This window comes from Elephas maximus, chromosome 21, assembly GCF_024166365.1.
Source record: "Elephas maximus indicus isolate mEleMax1 chromosome 21, mEleMax1 primary haplotype, whole genome shotgun sequence".
Classification (NCBI taxonomy): domain Eukaryota; kingdom Metazoa; phylum Chordata; class Mammalia; order Proboscidea; family Elephantidae; genus Elephas; species Elephas maximus.
Genome location: NC_064839.1, coordinates 48,045,342 through 48,060,663, shown reverse-complemented (window position 1 = coordinate 48,060,663; position 15,322 = coordinate 48,045,342). Strand labels below are relative to the sequence as shown.

General features: G+C 41.6%; 1 protein-coding gene across 3 annotated transcripts in view; it reads left to right on the top strand.

Moving 5' to 3' along the window:
- Positions 1 to 13,095, top strand: part of MPHOSPH6 (M-phase phosphoprotein 6) — a 34,282-nt gene extending 21,187 nt beyond the window's left edge. For all 3 annotated transcript variants that reach the window (XM_049864263.1, XM_049864264.1, XM_049864265.1), the window contains 3 exons: positions 1,227 to 1,317; positions 11,795 to 11,889; positions 12,645 to 13,095. In XM_049864263.1, coding sequence (XP_049720220.1) covers positions 1,227 to 1,317; positions 11,795 to 11,889; positions 12,645 to 12,777 — 319 coding nt within the window. In that variant the 3' untranslated portion in view covers positions 12,778 to 13,095. The remainder of the gene's footprint in view (positions 1 to 1,226; positions 1,318 to 11,794; positions 11,890 to 12,644) is intronic.
- The last annotated feature ends 2,227 nt before the right edge of the window (positions 13,096 to 15,322 follow it).

Below are 15,322 nucleotides of genomic sequence, written 5' to 3'. Positions count from 1 at the left end.
ATTTGTAGCTTTGGGCAAGTCTGTTTTTTTCCTGAGCAGTAGTTTTCCTCATCTGTAAAATGAGTCTTGAAATAGATGGTTTCCTGGATGTTTTAACTCTAAAATGGAAACAAATGGGATCACAGCCCTATACTTTCTCTTGTTCATTGTCTGAAAATGGTTAAGGATTTTGTCCTGTTTGTACTTGGTTACAGTGGGAGTAGTCATAAGGACTACTCCCTTATGGCCAAGAGTGGGATAGTCTGCTTTATTTTTATCCATTGTATAGCGTAAGTCTTGTGTTTGTTCATTATCCAGCACACTCTCTAGAATGTAATCCCTTTGAGAGCAGAAGTTCCTTATTCATGAATGTTTTAGAACAGTGTGTGGCACACAGTTTGATTTAATGAGTATTTGCTGAGTGAGTGAATGAATGACTCTTGATGAGAAGTAGAGCCTACCTTTCTCCAAAGAAGCCCCAAAGGCCAGGTGATTACCTTCCTATTATCCTCTGTGGTTTATAGCTGAATTGTAGTCAGAGAAAGTCACCTGGGTTTGTGGGGTATGAACTGGTGTCTTGGAGGAGAATCCCCTTTGGAGGTCATAGTGTTCACATCTGCATTTTGTTTCTGGTGCCTTCCCTGGTATCAGCATTGTTTTACTAGGATGGTCCTGTAGCATGATTTTGGTTTGATTCAATGACCAGCCACCCTTATCTCTGCCTGTTTTCAATTTCTGGCCATTCAGCTTTCCCAGTGATTCTCTAAAGCCCCACTTCCTTTTAAGAAATTCCTTCTTTGCTTAAATCACCCAGAGTCGGTTTTTGGTGCTTATAACTGAGAACTCTGAATAATGCACTCTCTTAAAACTGCCCTGGGCTCTGATCTCCCTCTGCCTCTCCTAGATATTTAATCAGAACTTGGTCGGGGGATAGGAAAGTCAAGGAGACTGCTTTGACTTTGGAAAATTCCAGATTGTTATAAATATTGTAGGTCTCCACATTATGTAGGCAAGTTAAAAGTCGAGTTTAGAAGATGCTGTGCCACCAGCCTGCAGTTCTCGTTTTCCAATACCTTTGCTGGCCAAATTAATCAGATTTTATTTTTAGTCTTGGTTAGAAATCTTACCATATTTTTACTTGACTCTACCAAGAGCCATAAGATTGATTTTTCAAGTGTTGACTTTTATTTGCCATGCTTTGTTCTAAGTAGACATGCTATTAATGTAAGCTTATTTTGTCCACTTAGGAGTTTCATAATAGAAGAGCAGAGCTTCTCATTCTGTGAAGATCTTCTGTATGGAAGAATGTCATTCAGAGGATTTAATCCTGAGGTTGAGGTATTAAATATAGTTGCTTCAAATTTAAAGATTTTCCAATTGAATTCTTTCTGCTAATAATTGGGTTAGGTTTTTCCCCACCAGGTTACCATTTCTCCTCATTATATAGAAAATAACAAGTCTTGAAATATTGCCGTAGCTATTTTAAGAAATTGCAGACGTTGCAGTCTAGTTTTTTGGTAGGGCTGAGTGGATAATTTAATATTGCTGTGTACAGCCCCTGACAGTGCCACCATAAGTGAGAGTTTCCACTCAGGTCTCTCACAGGAGCATCAGGTTTTTATTCATATGATCCCATTAGGAAAAATTATTTCCTGACATTTATAAATATACTTTTTCTAATGGGAAAATCTTACTAAAAACTGTGTAATTTGACGTTGTAACAGGCAGGTTTTAACCCAAGCTTGTAAATAGGCTTTTAAATGAATCCTCTGAAGTTTGTTTGAAAAGTGGAGATTTGCCTTGTAACTAAGCTGTTTGTTTGACTTTTCTTGGCTCAGCTTTATAGGAAAGCACTGACCTTCATTTAGCAAATATTTTTAGAGTTTTGGCTCATATGTTGAAAGTCATCAGGGACTTGACCAATGAAAAGGATGTATGTGATGTAAGTCGTCAGTTTTGTGACTATCACTTGAAGGCAGTTTCTCAGCGTTGGCACTGTTGACATTTGAATTAGATCAGCCTTTGTGATAGGGCTGTTCTGTGCACTGTAGAATATTTAGCAACATCTCTGGCCTCTACCCACTAGATGGGAGTAGCAGCTCTAGTTGCGACAACCAAAGATATCTCCAGCCGTTGACAGACATCCCTTGGGGGACAAAATCATCCCAGTTAAGAATCGCTGCTCTAAGGATGCCTATATTAGTCAGAGCCACGGTTATCTAAAATAATTGCCAAAGTTTATTTAAAGATGATAGGTTGTATTATGGATTGAATTATGTCCCCCCAAAAATGTGTGTATCAGTTTGGCTGGGACATGATTCCCGGTATTGTGTGATTTTCCTGTACGTTGTAAATCCTGCCTCTATGATGTTAATGAGGGAGGATGGGCAGCAGTTGTGCTAGTGAGGCAAGGCTCAGTCTACAAAATTGGATTGTATCTTGTGGCAGTCTCTTGAGATATAAAAGAAAGAAGCGAGCAGAGAGGGTGGCCTCATACCACCAAGAAGGCAGTGCCAAGCAGAGTGCATGCTTTAGACCCGGGGGTCCTGCACAGAGAAGCTCCTAGTCTGGGGGAGGATTGATGAGAAGGCCAACAGAGAGAGAAAGCCTTGCCCTGGAGCTGACACCCTGAATTTGGACTTTTAGCCCAGTAGACTATAAGAAAATAAATTTCTGTTTGTCAAAGCCATTCACTTGTGGTATTTCTGTTATAGCACCACTAGATGACTAAGACAGTTCAGTTTTCTTTTTTTCACTTTTTTGAGGTGTGTGATAATTAAGGCGTTATACGTACTTTACACAAAGTCAGGACTGAAAGTGTTTGTTTTTAATGTATACTTTCTTTGCTTTGACCTGCTTAAAGCTTTATATTAGGAAGTGAAAGAAGATAGTAAGTAAAGAAAGAAAAAAAAAAACAGGGATTATGTGTTTTTGGTACCCAAAGAATAGGGCTTTGGGTAGGCAGACACTCTAAAATGTGTCTCGTACACTGGGGAGAGAACCAGTATGGCCCTCAGAACTTGATGTTGGTAGGAGGTTATTAGAAAGTGACTTTAATTACTGGTGTTCTGTAACATTGAATGCATTCTCTTTAGGGAAGAGTTTTAAACTCCTGAGCTTCAAGACTTACACTGTCTTAAATTGTGAGAAAGGTTCAATTTTCCTGGTAATGAAAAAAATGATACCGACTTAAAAGCATTATGTCATAGCAAGGTGTGTTGAGAGCACACATTTGTTTTTTCGTACACGTTTCTAGTGACAGCTAGCATCAGCCATTCTGGTTGCCTTAGAGTCGACTCCAACTCATGGAGACCCCCGTGTGTGTCAGAGTAGATCTGTGCTCCATAGGGTTTTCGATGACTGATATTTTGTAAGTGGGTTGTCAGGTCTTTCTTCTAAGGTGCATCTGGATGGACTCAAACCTACAATCTTTTGGTTAACAACTAAGCACATTGACCATTTGTACCACTGCAGTGCAATTAATTACTTTTGTGTGTGGCCTTTCTAGCCATGGTCTTGTAACTCTCACCCAGGTGATTGGGCAGGACTGTGTCATGGGGTAGTTGTAGCCTACCAAGGAAATTGGTTAGTTTTGTCTTAAAAGAGAGCCAATTCCAGAGCAAGGAGAAGGATCTTACTACCACCAAAGAACAGCCAGGAATGGAGAGCGCATCCTTTGGATCCAGAATCCCTGTGCTGAGAAACTCCTGGAAGCAGGAGACCGAGAGAGAGAACTATAATCCCCAAGACGGTGAGAAGCGGTGGGAGGGGAGACCCAGCAGCAGGAGGCAGCGCAGTGGACTTCCTGGCCCATGGAGAGAGAAAGCTGAGTGCCTTTGGGGAGAGGTCTAGGGCCAGGGAGAGGTGTGTCTGTGGAAGAGGCTGTCCTCACAGAAGAACTGCATCCTGAGCGTTCCTGAGCCTGAATTGTAGCTGTTAACTTCCCTAATAAACCCCATAATCATGAGTATGGTCTGTGAGTTCTTTGTGGCCATTGCAATGAATTATCAAACCCAGCAGAGAAGTAGAGGGCTATGCGAGGGACCGTTGGTGTCAGAATTAGTAAAGATGGCAGAGAAAGGAAGCCTGTCTGGCCTTCACTTCATGAGAGTCAGCCTTTCACTGTTGATCTTGGTTCTTCTTCCCCCTTGTGGGGTTGGAGGAGGTCAGACGCTACCCCCAAGCTGTTTATACAACCACCTAGGGACTCCAACATCTAGCACAAAGTTTATTCATTCCGTAAATACTTATTCTCTGCCTGCAGTCTGTCAGTCTCCTCTAGGTGCTGGAAATGCTGCAGGAAGCCAAACTCCCTGCCCTTATGGAGCTTGTATTTCTGAGATTATTTTTATGTTCAGTCCTTTAAAGTTAGGAAAACTAATTGGGACTACTCTGCTTTCCCCTTCTCACTACTTTCCCCTTGGCTGTAAAGAAGTTATTGATATTTAAAAAAAAATCTGTCAAAAGATAACCATTAGAAAAGGTTAATGTAAAAATGAAGTCCTGATATATGCTACAGCGTGAATGAACCTTGAAAACATTATGATGAATAACGTCAGTCACAAAAGGACAAATAACATATGATCTCACTTATACGAAATAGCTAGAATAGGCAAATGTATAGAAATTAAAGTTTAGTAGTGGTTACCAGGGATGGGAGGGACGGGGAAAGGGTGAGTCATTGTTTAAGAAGCAGTAAGTTTCTGTTAATGATGATGGAAAATTCAGCAACAGATGGTGGTGGTGTTTGCCCAAGATAATTAATTGGTGTCGCTGAATTTTACATGGGAAGATGTTGATTTGGCAAATGTTGTGTTATCTATATTTTTTACAACAATTAAGAAAAGGTTTGCGTGTGAGAACAAGATAAAGGATAGACCTGTGGTACGTTATCCACCTCATGTTTGGGGGATGAGGGTAAGATATCAATTCTCTCTGTCATTCCTAGGCTACCCTTCTAGCCATTACTTCTGTCTAGTAATTTGCTGTTGCCTACCTTCCCCCACCCAAAAGAATTTAAATTTACTGTTTACTATAGTACGTCTTCCATTGGTTCAAAGATGGGAAATTTAGAGGGAATCTTATAGATTTTTTTTTCTTCCCCCTCTTACTGGAGTGTGATGATGGCGTGCCTACTTTAGATATGTTGTTGCCAACTGCCATCGAGTCGATCCCATTACAGAGGAACAAAATGCTGTCAGTCTTGCGCCATGCTCATTGTCAGTTGTATATCAGACTATTGTGATTCATATGGTTTTCGTTGGCTAATTTTCAGAAGTAAATCACCAGGCCTTTCTTCCTAGTCTGTCTTAGTTTAGAAGCTCTGCTGAAACCTGTTCAGAATCACAGGAACACACAAGCCTCCACTGACAGACAGGTAGGTGGTAGCTGTGCATGAGGTACATTGGCAAGGAATCAAACACATGAAAGGCAAGAATCCTACCACTGAGCCACTATCTTAGCCTGGGTTCTCTAGAGAAGCAAAACTAATAAAGCATATAAATAGATATATAGAGAGATTTATATCAAGGAAATGGCTCAGCCAGATGTACAGACTGGAATGTCCCAATTCCGTAGGTCAGGCTAGAGGCTTCTCTTGATTGATGTAGCTGCAGCGTCTGGGGAACCCAAGATCAGCAGGCCAGAGAGCAGGGCTGTTGCTCACAGGCTGCAAAGATCGACGAATCCCAAGATCGCCAGGCAAGACCGCAGGTGAGCTGCTAACTCAAGTCCTGAGAACCAGAGGTTGGATGAACAGGAGCCAGCTGTGGGATCCAGAGCAACCAAAAAGCCACCAGCCTTGCCAGTATGTCTACTTATATTTGATGCAATCCACACGCCCAAGGAAACTCCCTTCCAACTGATTGGCTACTCACAGCAGATCATGGGGGTGATCACAATGTCACACGACTGCCAAACCACTGAGAATCATGACCCAGCCAAATTGACACAGAGTCTTAACCATCACTGTCTACCCCTTGTCAACATGGCATCTGTACACATCTCCCTTAAACCATGTATATTCTCTGAATAAAGTCATACTTGTGCCTAACATGATACAAGGAACACACACACACAGCAGAAATCCTCAACAATTGTAATCCTCGTTTCTGAATCTAGTCATGTGGTCATAACATATTTAGGACTACCTTCTTCCACCACCCATTCCATATTCCCTTTGCCTTCAGCAAACACCTCAGCTGGTCATGGTTCTTTGCATAGTGGGGTGACCCAAACCTCCTTTCTTGAAGGGCCTGGGTCATTAGTACTCATGTCAAAAATGAGTTGCTGTAGTTTTCCATTGACTTTAATCACAGGGCATGGTAGTAATAAGAGATGCCCTAAGCGATCTCCTGCATTCCAGACATACTCTTCTTTACGTCCATTATGTAATATCAATGTGATTTCCCCTTGGTAATCAGGATGAGTCACACCAGCCAGTATGGTAACTTCCTTCTTCGCCTTTTGATCCAGAGGCATAAGGAGCCCAAACTGGCCAGGTGGCATTCTTAGCTTCCAGTTCAATGGAATCAGTGATGTATCTCCAGGTGGGAGCATTCCTCCCTTTGAAACTAAGACCTCTAGACCTGCAGAGCATAACGTTGTGGGGACAGGAAGCAAAAATCTTGTGAGTGGATCACTAGGGGTAATAGTGAGTGGTGCCAGTTCATTTCCATCCCTTGATTCCTGGACCCATGAATCCTGGATATGAGAGAAACTGCACCATATCTTACACACTGGTTTAGAGCATATGCAGCCTCTTGGAGGACATTGTGCCAACTCTGCAAGGTATTGCCACCTAGCTGGCACCATAATTGTGTCTTTAGAAGGCCATTCTATCATTCTATCAAGGCAGCCTCTTTAGAATGTTAGGGGACATGGTAAGACCAGTGAATTCCATGAGTATGGGCCCATTGCTACCCCCGATTTGTTATGAAGTGAGTCCCTTGATCTGAGACGATGCTGTGTGGGATACCATGATGGTGGATAAGTCATTCTTTGAGTCCATAGATGGTAGTTTTGGCAGAAGCACTGTGTGCAGGGAAGGCAAATCCATATCCAGGGTACACATCTGTCTTAGTCATCTAGCACTGCCGTACAGAAATACCATAAGTGGATGGCTTTAACAAAAAGAAGCTTATTTTTTCACAGTCTAGTAGGCTACAAACCCAAATTCAGGGCATCGGCTCCAGGGCAAGGCTTTCTCTCTGTGGGCTCTGGAGGAAGGTCCTTGTCCTCAATCTTCCCCTGGTCGAGTACCATCTCAGGTGCAGGGACCCCATGTCCAAAGGATACGCTCTGCTTCTGATGCTGCTTTCTTGGTGGTATGAGGTCCCCAACACTCTGCTTGTTTCCCTTTCCTTTTATCTTTTGAGAGATAAACGGTGGTGCAGGCCACACCCCAGGGAAACTCCCTTTACACTGGATCAGGGAGCTGACTGAGTAACGGTGGTGTTACGATCCCATTCTAATCCTCTTAACATAAAATTATGATCACAAAATGGAGGACAACCACAGAATTCTGAGAATTACGGCCTTAACCAAGTTAAAACACAATTTTGGGGGGACGTAATTCAATCCATGACAGTGTCTATTCCAGTAAGAGCAAAATGCTGCCTTTTCCATGATGGAAGCAGTCCAGTGTAATTAACCTGCTACTGGATTGTTGGCTGATCACCTCAAGGAATGGGCCATATTGGGGACTCAGTGCTAATCCTTGCTGCTGGCAGATTGGGCACTCAGCAGTGGCTGTAGTCAAGTTGGCCTTGGTGAGTGGAAGTCCATGTTGCTGGGCCCATACACAACCTCTATCCCTGCCACCATGGCAGTTTTGTTCGTGAGCCCATTGAGCAATGATGGGAGTAGCTGGGGGAAGAGGATGATTGGTTTACACAAAACATCCTATCCACTTGATTGTTAAAATCTTCTCTGAGGTCATCCTTTGGTGAGCATTCACATGAGACACAATTATCTTCACTTCTTTGGCCCATTCAGAGAGGCTTGTCCACATACGTCTTTCTCATAAATCCTCATCTCCAATTTTCCCATCATGTTCCTTCAAAGTCCCTGACCATCCAGCCAAACCATTGTGCATGGCCCATGAATCAGTATACAGTCACACATCTGGCCATTTCTCCTTTCAAGCAAAGTGAACAGCCAGGTACACTATTTGAAGTTCTGCCCATTGGGAGGATTTCCCTTTAACACTGTCCTTAGGGGAACCTCAGAAACAAGCCATAGTGCTGTCACTGCCCACTTTTCTAGTGGTGCCTGCATATCATGCAGAACCATCTGTAAACCAGGCATGAGTTTTCTCTTCCTCAGTCAACTGATCATAAAGAACACCCCATGAGGAAGGTGGAAGGCAGTGTGACAAAAGTGGAGACCGTGGGCATTTGGGCCACTTCCTCATGCAGCTTACTTGTGCCTTCAGATCCCGCTCAGGTCCGATCTCATACATACTACTTCCATTTAAGATGGAGTCCTGCTGTGCACATCTAACTTTATGACTCTGTGGGTCAGACAACACCCAGTTCGTAATGGGCAGCTCAGGCTGCATGGTGACTTGGTGTCCTGTGATTAAGTATTCAGTCTGTATCAGAAGCTGTTGTTCAAAAGGAGAGTTGTTATCTGCAGATGGTGGCAGGGCTTTGCTCCACAATCCTAAGGATCTGAGCTGTTATTCACCAATAGGGGCCTGCCAAAGACTCCAAACAGCATCTCTGCTGCTGACACTCAGGCACCATTGGATCAGCCAGATCATATGGCACAAGGGGCAGAGCGGCTTGCACGGCAGCCTGAACCTGTTGCAGAGCCTTCTCTTGTTCTGGGTACCACTTAAAACTTACAGGTTTTTGAGTCACTTGTTAAATAGGCTGGAGTGGCACACCCAGATGAGGAATATGTTGCCTTTAAAATCCAAAGAGGCCCAGTAGGCATTGTGCCTCCTTTTAAGTGTGGGAGCAGTCAGATGCAATAACTTATGCTTCACTTTGAAGAAATATCTCTACATGCCCCACATCACTGAACCCCTAGAAATTTCACCGAGGTGGAAGGTGCCTGAATTTTTGTGGGATTAATTTCCCACCCTCTAGCATGCAGCTGTTTTACCTATAAGCCCAGAGTCATTGACACTTCTTCCTTACTAGGTCTGGTCTGTATGTCATCAGTGTAATGAACCAGTGTGACGTCTTGTGGAAGGGAAATGAGATCAAGTTCCCTGAGGTTTAAATTATGACGTAGGCCTGGAGAGTTGATGTAACCCTGAAGTGGTCAACTGAAGGTATATTGCTGGCCTTATCAGTTGAAGCAAACTGCTTCTGATGGTCCTTTGAGACAAGTATGGCGAAAAAGGCATTAGCCAGATCAATAGCTACGTATCACGTACCAGGAGCTGTATTAATTTGCTCAAGCAATGAAACTGCATCTGGAACAACAGCTGCAGTTGAAGACACCACCTGGTTAAGTTTTCAATAATCCTCTGTCATTCTCCAAGATCCATATTTTTTGCACAGGTCACACAGGCATGTTGAATGGGGATTTGTTGGGAATCACCACCCCTGCATTCTTCAAGTCCCTGATGGTGGCAGTAATCTCCGCAATCCCTCCAGGAATGTGGTATTCCTTTTAGTTTACTATTTTCCTAGGTAGGGCCACTCTAGTGGCTTCCAGTTGGCTTTTTCTACCATAATAGCCCTTACTCCGTTTGTCAAGGATCCAAGGTGGGGATTCTGCCAGTTGCTGAGTATATCTATTCCAGTTATGCATTCCTGAACTGGGGAAATCACTGTAGGATGAGTTTGGGGACTCAGTGGACCTACTGTGAGATAGACATGAGCTAAGACTTCATTAATAACCTGACCTCCATATGACCCCACTCTTGACTGGTAGGTCACAGTGACCTTTTGAGTCTGCTGGAGTTAGTGTCAATTCAGAGCTAGTATCCAGTAATTCCTGAAAAGTCTGATTATTTTCTTTTCCCCAGTGAACAGTCATTTCCATAAAAGGCCGTCAATCCCTTTGGGGAAGGCTGAGAAAAAGATTAACAGTATAAGTTTTTGGCAGCGTATTGGAGTCCTTCCTCAAGGGAACCAAGCCTCCCCTTCATTCCAGGCATTGTGAGACTTCAGACTCACTCAAGTCTGGGAATTGATTGAGGGGCTGTGACTCTACTCTGGCAATTCAAGTTAGACTGCTGTTCACTTGACCTAGAATTCATCTGCTTGTACAGATCAAGTAAATATTTAGTAGATCTCTTATCTCTTTCACTCCTAGGGACACCATGACTAAGTAGCCAACACCTTAAGTCCATTCAAGTCAGACTATTCTGATTACTGCCTTGACCCCACTGTCCATTATGGTAACCGTGCCCACCATTTCTTTGTTGATTTAGTACAACCACTTGGCCCCTACTACCATGAGATCCAATCAACCCTGTTGAATTTAGGTGTCTTAATTCAATTAGGGCAGTTCCCACCGTCAAGTATGACTTCAAATAGCAATCACAGCAATGTTCAAGAATGCTGGGGCTCCCTTCACAAATTTGTTTCTCACAATTGTGGTGAAAGGTGTGTCCTCTGGGTACTCCATGTGTGGGGGTCTGTGGGTCTAACATGATAAATCCACTCTAGCAAGCCAATTTCCCTAAGCCTGTGGACACCTTCTTCTACAGTATACCGACATAGGTCTGGTACTTCAACTTGATTTCGTGTAGGCCACTGCGTAATCCATGCTTCAACAACCCAACCAAATAAAGTATTAGATCCTTTCCTAACTTCTCCAGCTGAAACACTGAACGAAGAATCTGTGCTTAGTCGACCCATATCAATAAACTCAGACTGATCCATGTTTATGTTTCTTGCACCATTATTCTACACTCTTAATAGCCATTCCTACACATATTCCCTAGATTTCTGTTTGTATATATTAGAAAAGTTCAGGCAGTTCTTTTGAATTGTAGCATGCCTCCACCTGGGTCACACTTCATACTTCACCTTTTGGGGCTCGCTAGGACTTTAGTTAAAGTTTAGTTGCTTCAGTGTAGAGAAGCAAATCAATAAAGTGTGTAAATATGTATGTAGAGAGATTTATATCAAGGAAATGGCTCATGTGGTTGTAGAGACCAGAATGTCCCAAATCCGTAGGTCAGGCTGGAGGGTGCTCATTCAAATAGCCGCAGGGGCTAGAAAAACACAAGATCAGCAGGTCAGAGAGCAGGGCTGTTGCTCACAGGTTGTGAAGATCAACAAATACCAAACTTGGCAGGCAGCACCACAGGTAAGCTGCTAGCTAAAGTCCCAAGAACCAGAGGTCAGACTAATAGGACCCAGGTGCAGGATCCAGAGCAAGCAAAGAGCCATGAGCCTTGCCAGAATGTCCCCTTATATTTGATATGGCCCACAAGCCCAAAGAAACTCCTTTTCAACTGATTGGCTACTTTACAGCAGATCCCATCGTGGGAGTGAACACAATATCATATGACTGCCAAACCACTGAGAATCATGGCCCAGCCAAGTTGACACACAGCCTTACCCATCACAACCACCAATATCCGCTTTAGGTAAAGGTAACTAAGAATAAGCTTTATAATCTAAAATATAATTTAAATATAATCTAGTGAGGCCTCATCTTGTTTTAATTCAGAGCTGATCTCTGGTGGCCCAGTGTGACATAAAGTACTACAGTAAAGCCCTTAAAAATTTTGGCTGGTCTGTAGATTCTCTGGCTTTGTTTCTCTGCCTGTAAATAAGTTTAAGATCAGTTCTTTTCAAAAGCCTTTTCTAGCTCTGATGGTCAGTGTTGGTGTGTTTTTCAGAAATTAATGCTTCAGATGAACTCTAAGAACAAAGCCAAAGAAGTTGAAGATGAAACAGTGGAGCTTGATGTGTCAGATGAAGAAATGGCTAAAAGGTAACCATTACTTTGGAAGAGTTTTGTAACCAGGGCCAAATTCGTTGGCTTCACTTGAGCTTGTGCATTTCTTCCACCCTGTGGTGTCCCACAGCCCTTAAAGGGAAAGGTGGTATAAGCTGCTGTCTCATGTATCACCTGGTATGAGTTCACGCCGGCCACAGGTTTGCACCTGAGGGTGCCTCTCCAGTGCTTCTTCTTCCAATACATACTTTTAAATGAGAAAATTTTAAAGTTCTCTTTCAGGATGTGAAATGTGAGATATAACCCTCTTCTGTCCCTTCTAACGAACCTGGTAGAGCTCGGCTACTAACTGAAAGGTTCTTGGTTCATGGTTGGAACCCACCACCTGCTCCACAGGAGAAAGATGTGGCAATCTGCCTCCATAAAGATTATGGCCTTGGAAACCCTGTGGGGCAGTTCTACTCTGTCCTGTAGGGTCACTACGAGTCAGAATTGACAGCAACAGCTTTTGTTTGTTTGTTTATTTTTGTCATTTCTAAGAAACCTGCCGTAAAAATTGACATTACTCATCAAGGCCAAAAAAATAGACAACTTACTGAGGATAATGCAAAAGCAAAAGAACGGGAGGAATTTTATCATTCTTAGAGGTGTTTGTATATTTTTAAATCAGAAGCCTTCTATTGTAGTTTTGATTGTTTTCATTCTCTGTTACATATTTGGTTTGATATTCTTGACAGACTTGATTCTGACATTTTTTATTAAATAAAATGTGCTGTATATCACCTTAACAGGTATGAAACCTTGGTGGGGACAATTGGAAAGAAGTTTGCCAAAAAAAGAGACCGTGCCAATTATGAAGAAGATGAAAATGGGAACATAAAACCAAATAAAGCAAAGAAGATGTTCTTAAAGCCCCAAGATTAAAATGGATGCCTTAAGATGTGCATCAGGGTTGCCTCATGAAAGACAGCCGCGTACTTGGGAACTTATTCTGAAAATTTCTCTGTAGTTTTTAATACTATAGTGTGTATTTGTAAACAAATGTATAATTTTAGAAAATGCTGTTCCCAAAACAGATGTGTGGTGGATGTTATACATCCTTTGTTTAACGGTGTCCATCAAGAATGGGTTTTCAGCCCTTGATCTTCAAGTGTACGTATACATGGTCATTTCCTAAAGATTTTTTGATGTCATATTTTTTTGATATAGTTCTTTTGTTCCTGACCGGCAATAAATTAATATCACTGTTTAAATTCCTCTTCTGTTTGTCTTTTACTTTAAATTATTAATGTCAAGCCAGTCCACATATATATTTTGGAATTAAATGTCTTATGACATTTCATTATATGTAAATTCATCAAAAATGAACATAGCGTTATAGCCTTAAATATTTGCATGCTACCAACTCATTGGCAGTTTATGGTATTAGGGTTGTTTGTCTAAAGCCCTTAATTAATATATTTTTTTAATGCTCTTCTTGAAATTTGAAAACCTAGCGGAAATGGACAAATTTCTAGAAACACACTACTTACCTAAACTAAAACAGGTAGAACAATTAAATAAACCTATAACAAAAGAAGAGATTGAAAAGATAATTAAAAAAACTCCCAACAAACAAAAGCCCTGGCCTTGATGGCTTCACTGAAGAATTCTATCAAACTTTCAGGGAAGAGTTAACACTACTACTACTAATGGTATTTCAGAGCATAGAAAAGGATGGAATACTCCGAAACTCATTCTATGAAGCCAGCATAACCCTGATACCAAAACTAGGTAAACCCAAAAAAAAACCAGTGCCGTCAAGTCGTGACACCGCAAAAAAAGAATATTACAGACCAATATCCCTCATGAGGAAACACCAGTGGTATAGTGGTTAAGAGCTGCGGCTGTTAACCAAAAGGTTGGCAGTGCAGATCCACCGTGCGTTCCTTGGAAACCCTATGGGGCAGTTCTGCTCTGTCCTGTAGGGTAGCTAGGAGTCAGAATCAACTCAACGGTAACGGATATCCCTCATGAACATAGACCCAAAAATCTTCAACAAAACTCTAGCCAAGACAGTTCAACAACATACCAAAAAAATAATTCTCCATGACCAAATGGGATTCATACCAGGTATGCAGGGATGAAAAACATTAGAAAAACAATATAATTCATCGCATAAATAAAAGAACCACATGATCCTATCAATTGATGCAGAAAAGGCATCTGACAAGGTTCAACACATTCATGATAAAAACTCTAAGCAAAATAGGAATAGAATGGAAATTCCTCAACATAATAAAGGACATTTATACAAAACCAACAGCTATCATCATCTTAAATGGAGACTCTGAAAGCATTTCCCTTGAGAACAGGAACCAGACAAGGATGCCCTTTATCACCACTCTTACTTAATATTGTGCTGGAGATCCCAGCCAGAGCAATTAGGCTAGAAAAAGCATATCCAAATTGGTAAGAAAGAAGTAAAAGTATCTCTATTTGCAGATGATACGATCTTACACACAGAAAACGCCAAAGAATCCACAAGAAAACTGCTAGAACTAATAGAAGATTGCAGCAAAGTATAAGGATACTAGATAAACACAAAAATCGGCTGGATTCACCTACACCAACAAAGAGAACTTCAAAAAGGAAATCACCAAATCAATACCATTTACAATAGCCCCCAAAAAGATAAAATACTTAGGAATAAATCTAACCAGAGACATAAAAGATCTATACAAAGAAACTACAAGACACTACTGCAAGAAACCAAAAGAGACCTACATAAGTGGAAGAATATACCATCCTTATGGATGGGAAGACTCAACATTGTGAAAATGTCTACTCTACCCAAAGTGAACTACAGATACAATGTAATCCTGATCCCAATTTCAGTGGCATTTTTTAATGAGATAGAGAAACAAATCACCAACTTCACATGGAAAGGGAAGAGGCCCCGGATAAGTAAAGCATTAGTGAGAAAGAAGAACAAAGTGTGAGGTATCACACTACCTGACTTTAGAACCTATTATACCTCCACAGTAGTCAGAACAGGCTGGTACTGGTACAACAACAGATACACAGACCAATGGAACAGAATTCAGAATCCAGACTTAAATTCATCCACCTATGAGCAGCTGATATTTGACAAAGGCCCAAAATCTCTTAATTGGGGAAAAGACAGTCTCTCTAATAAATGGTGCTATCGTAACTGGATATCCATCTGCAAAAAAATGAAACAAGACCCATACCTCACACCATGTAAAAAACTAACTCAAAATGGATCGAAGACCTAAATATAAAATCTAAAACCATAAAGATCATGGAAGAAAAAATAGGGACAATGCTAGGAGCCCTAATACATGACATAAACAGAATACAAAACATTAATAACAATCACAAACAAGAGAAGAGAAACTAGATAGCTGGGAGGTCCTAAAAAATCAAACATTTATGCTCATCGAAAAACACAAAAACCAAACCCCTT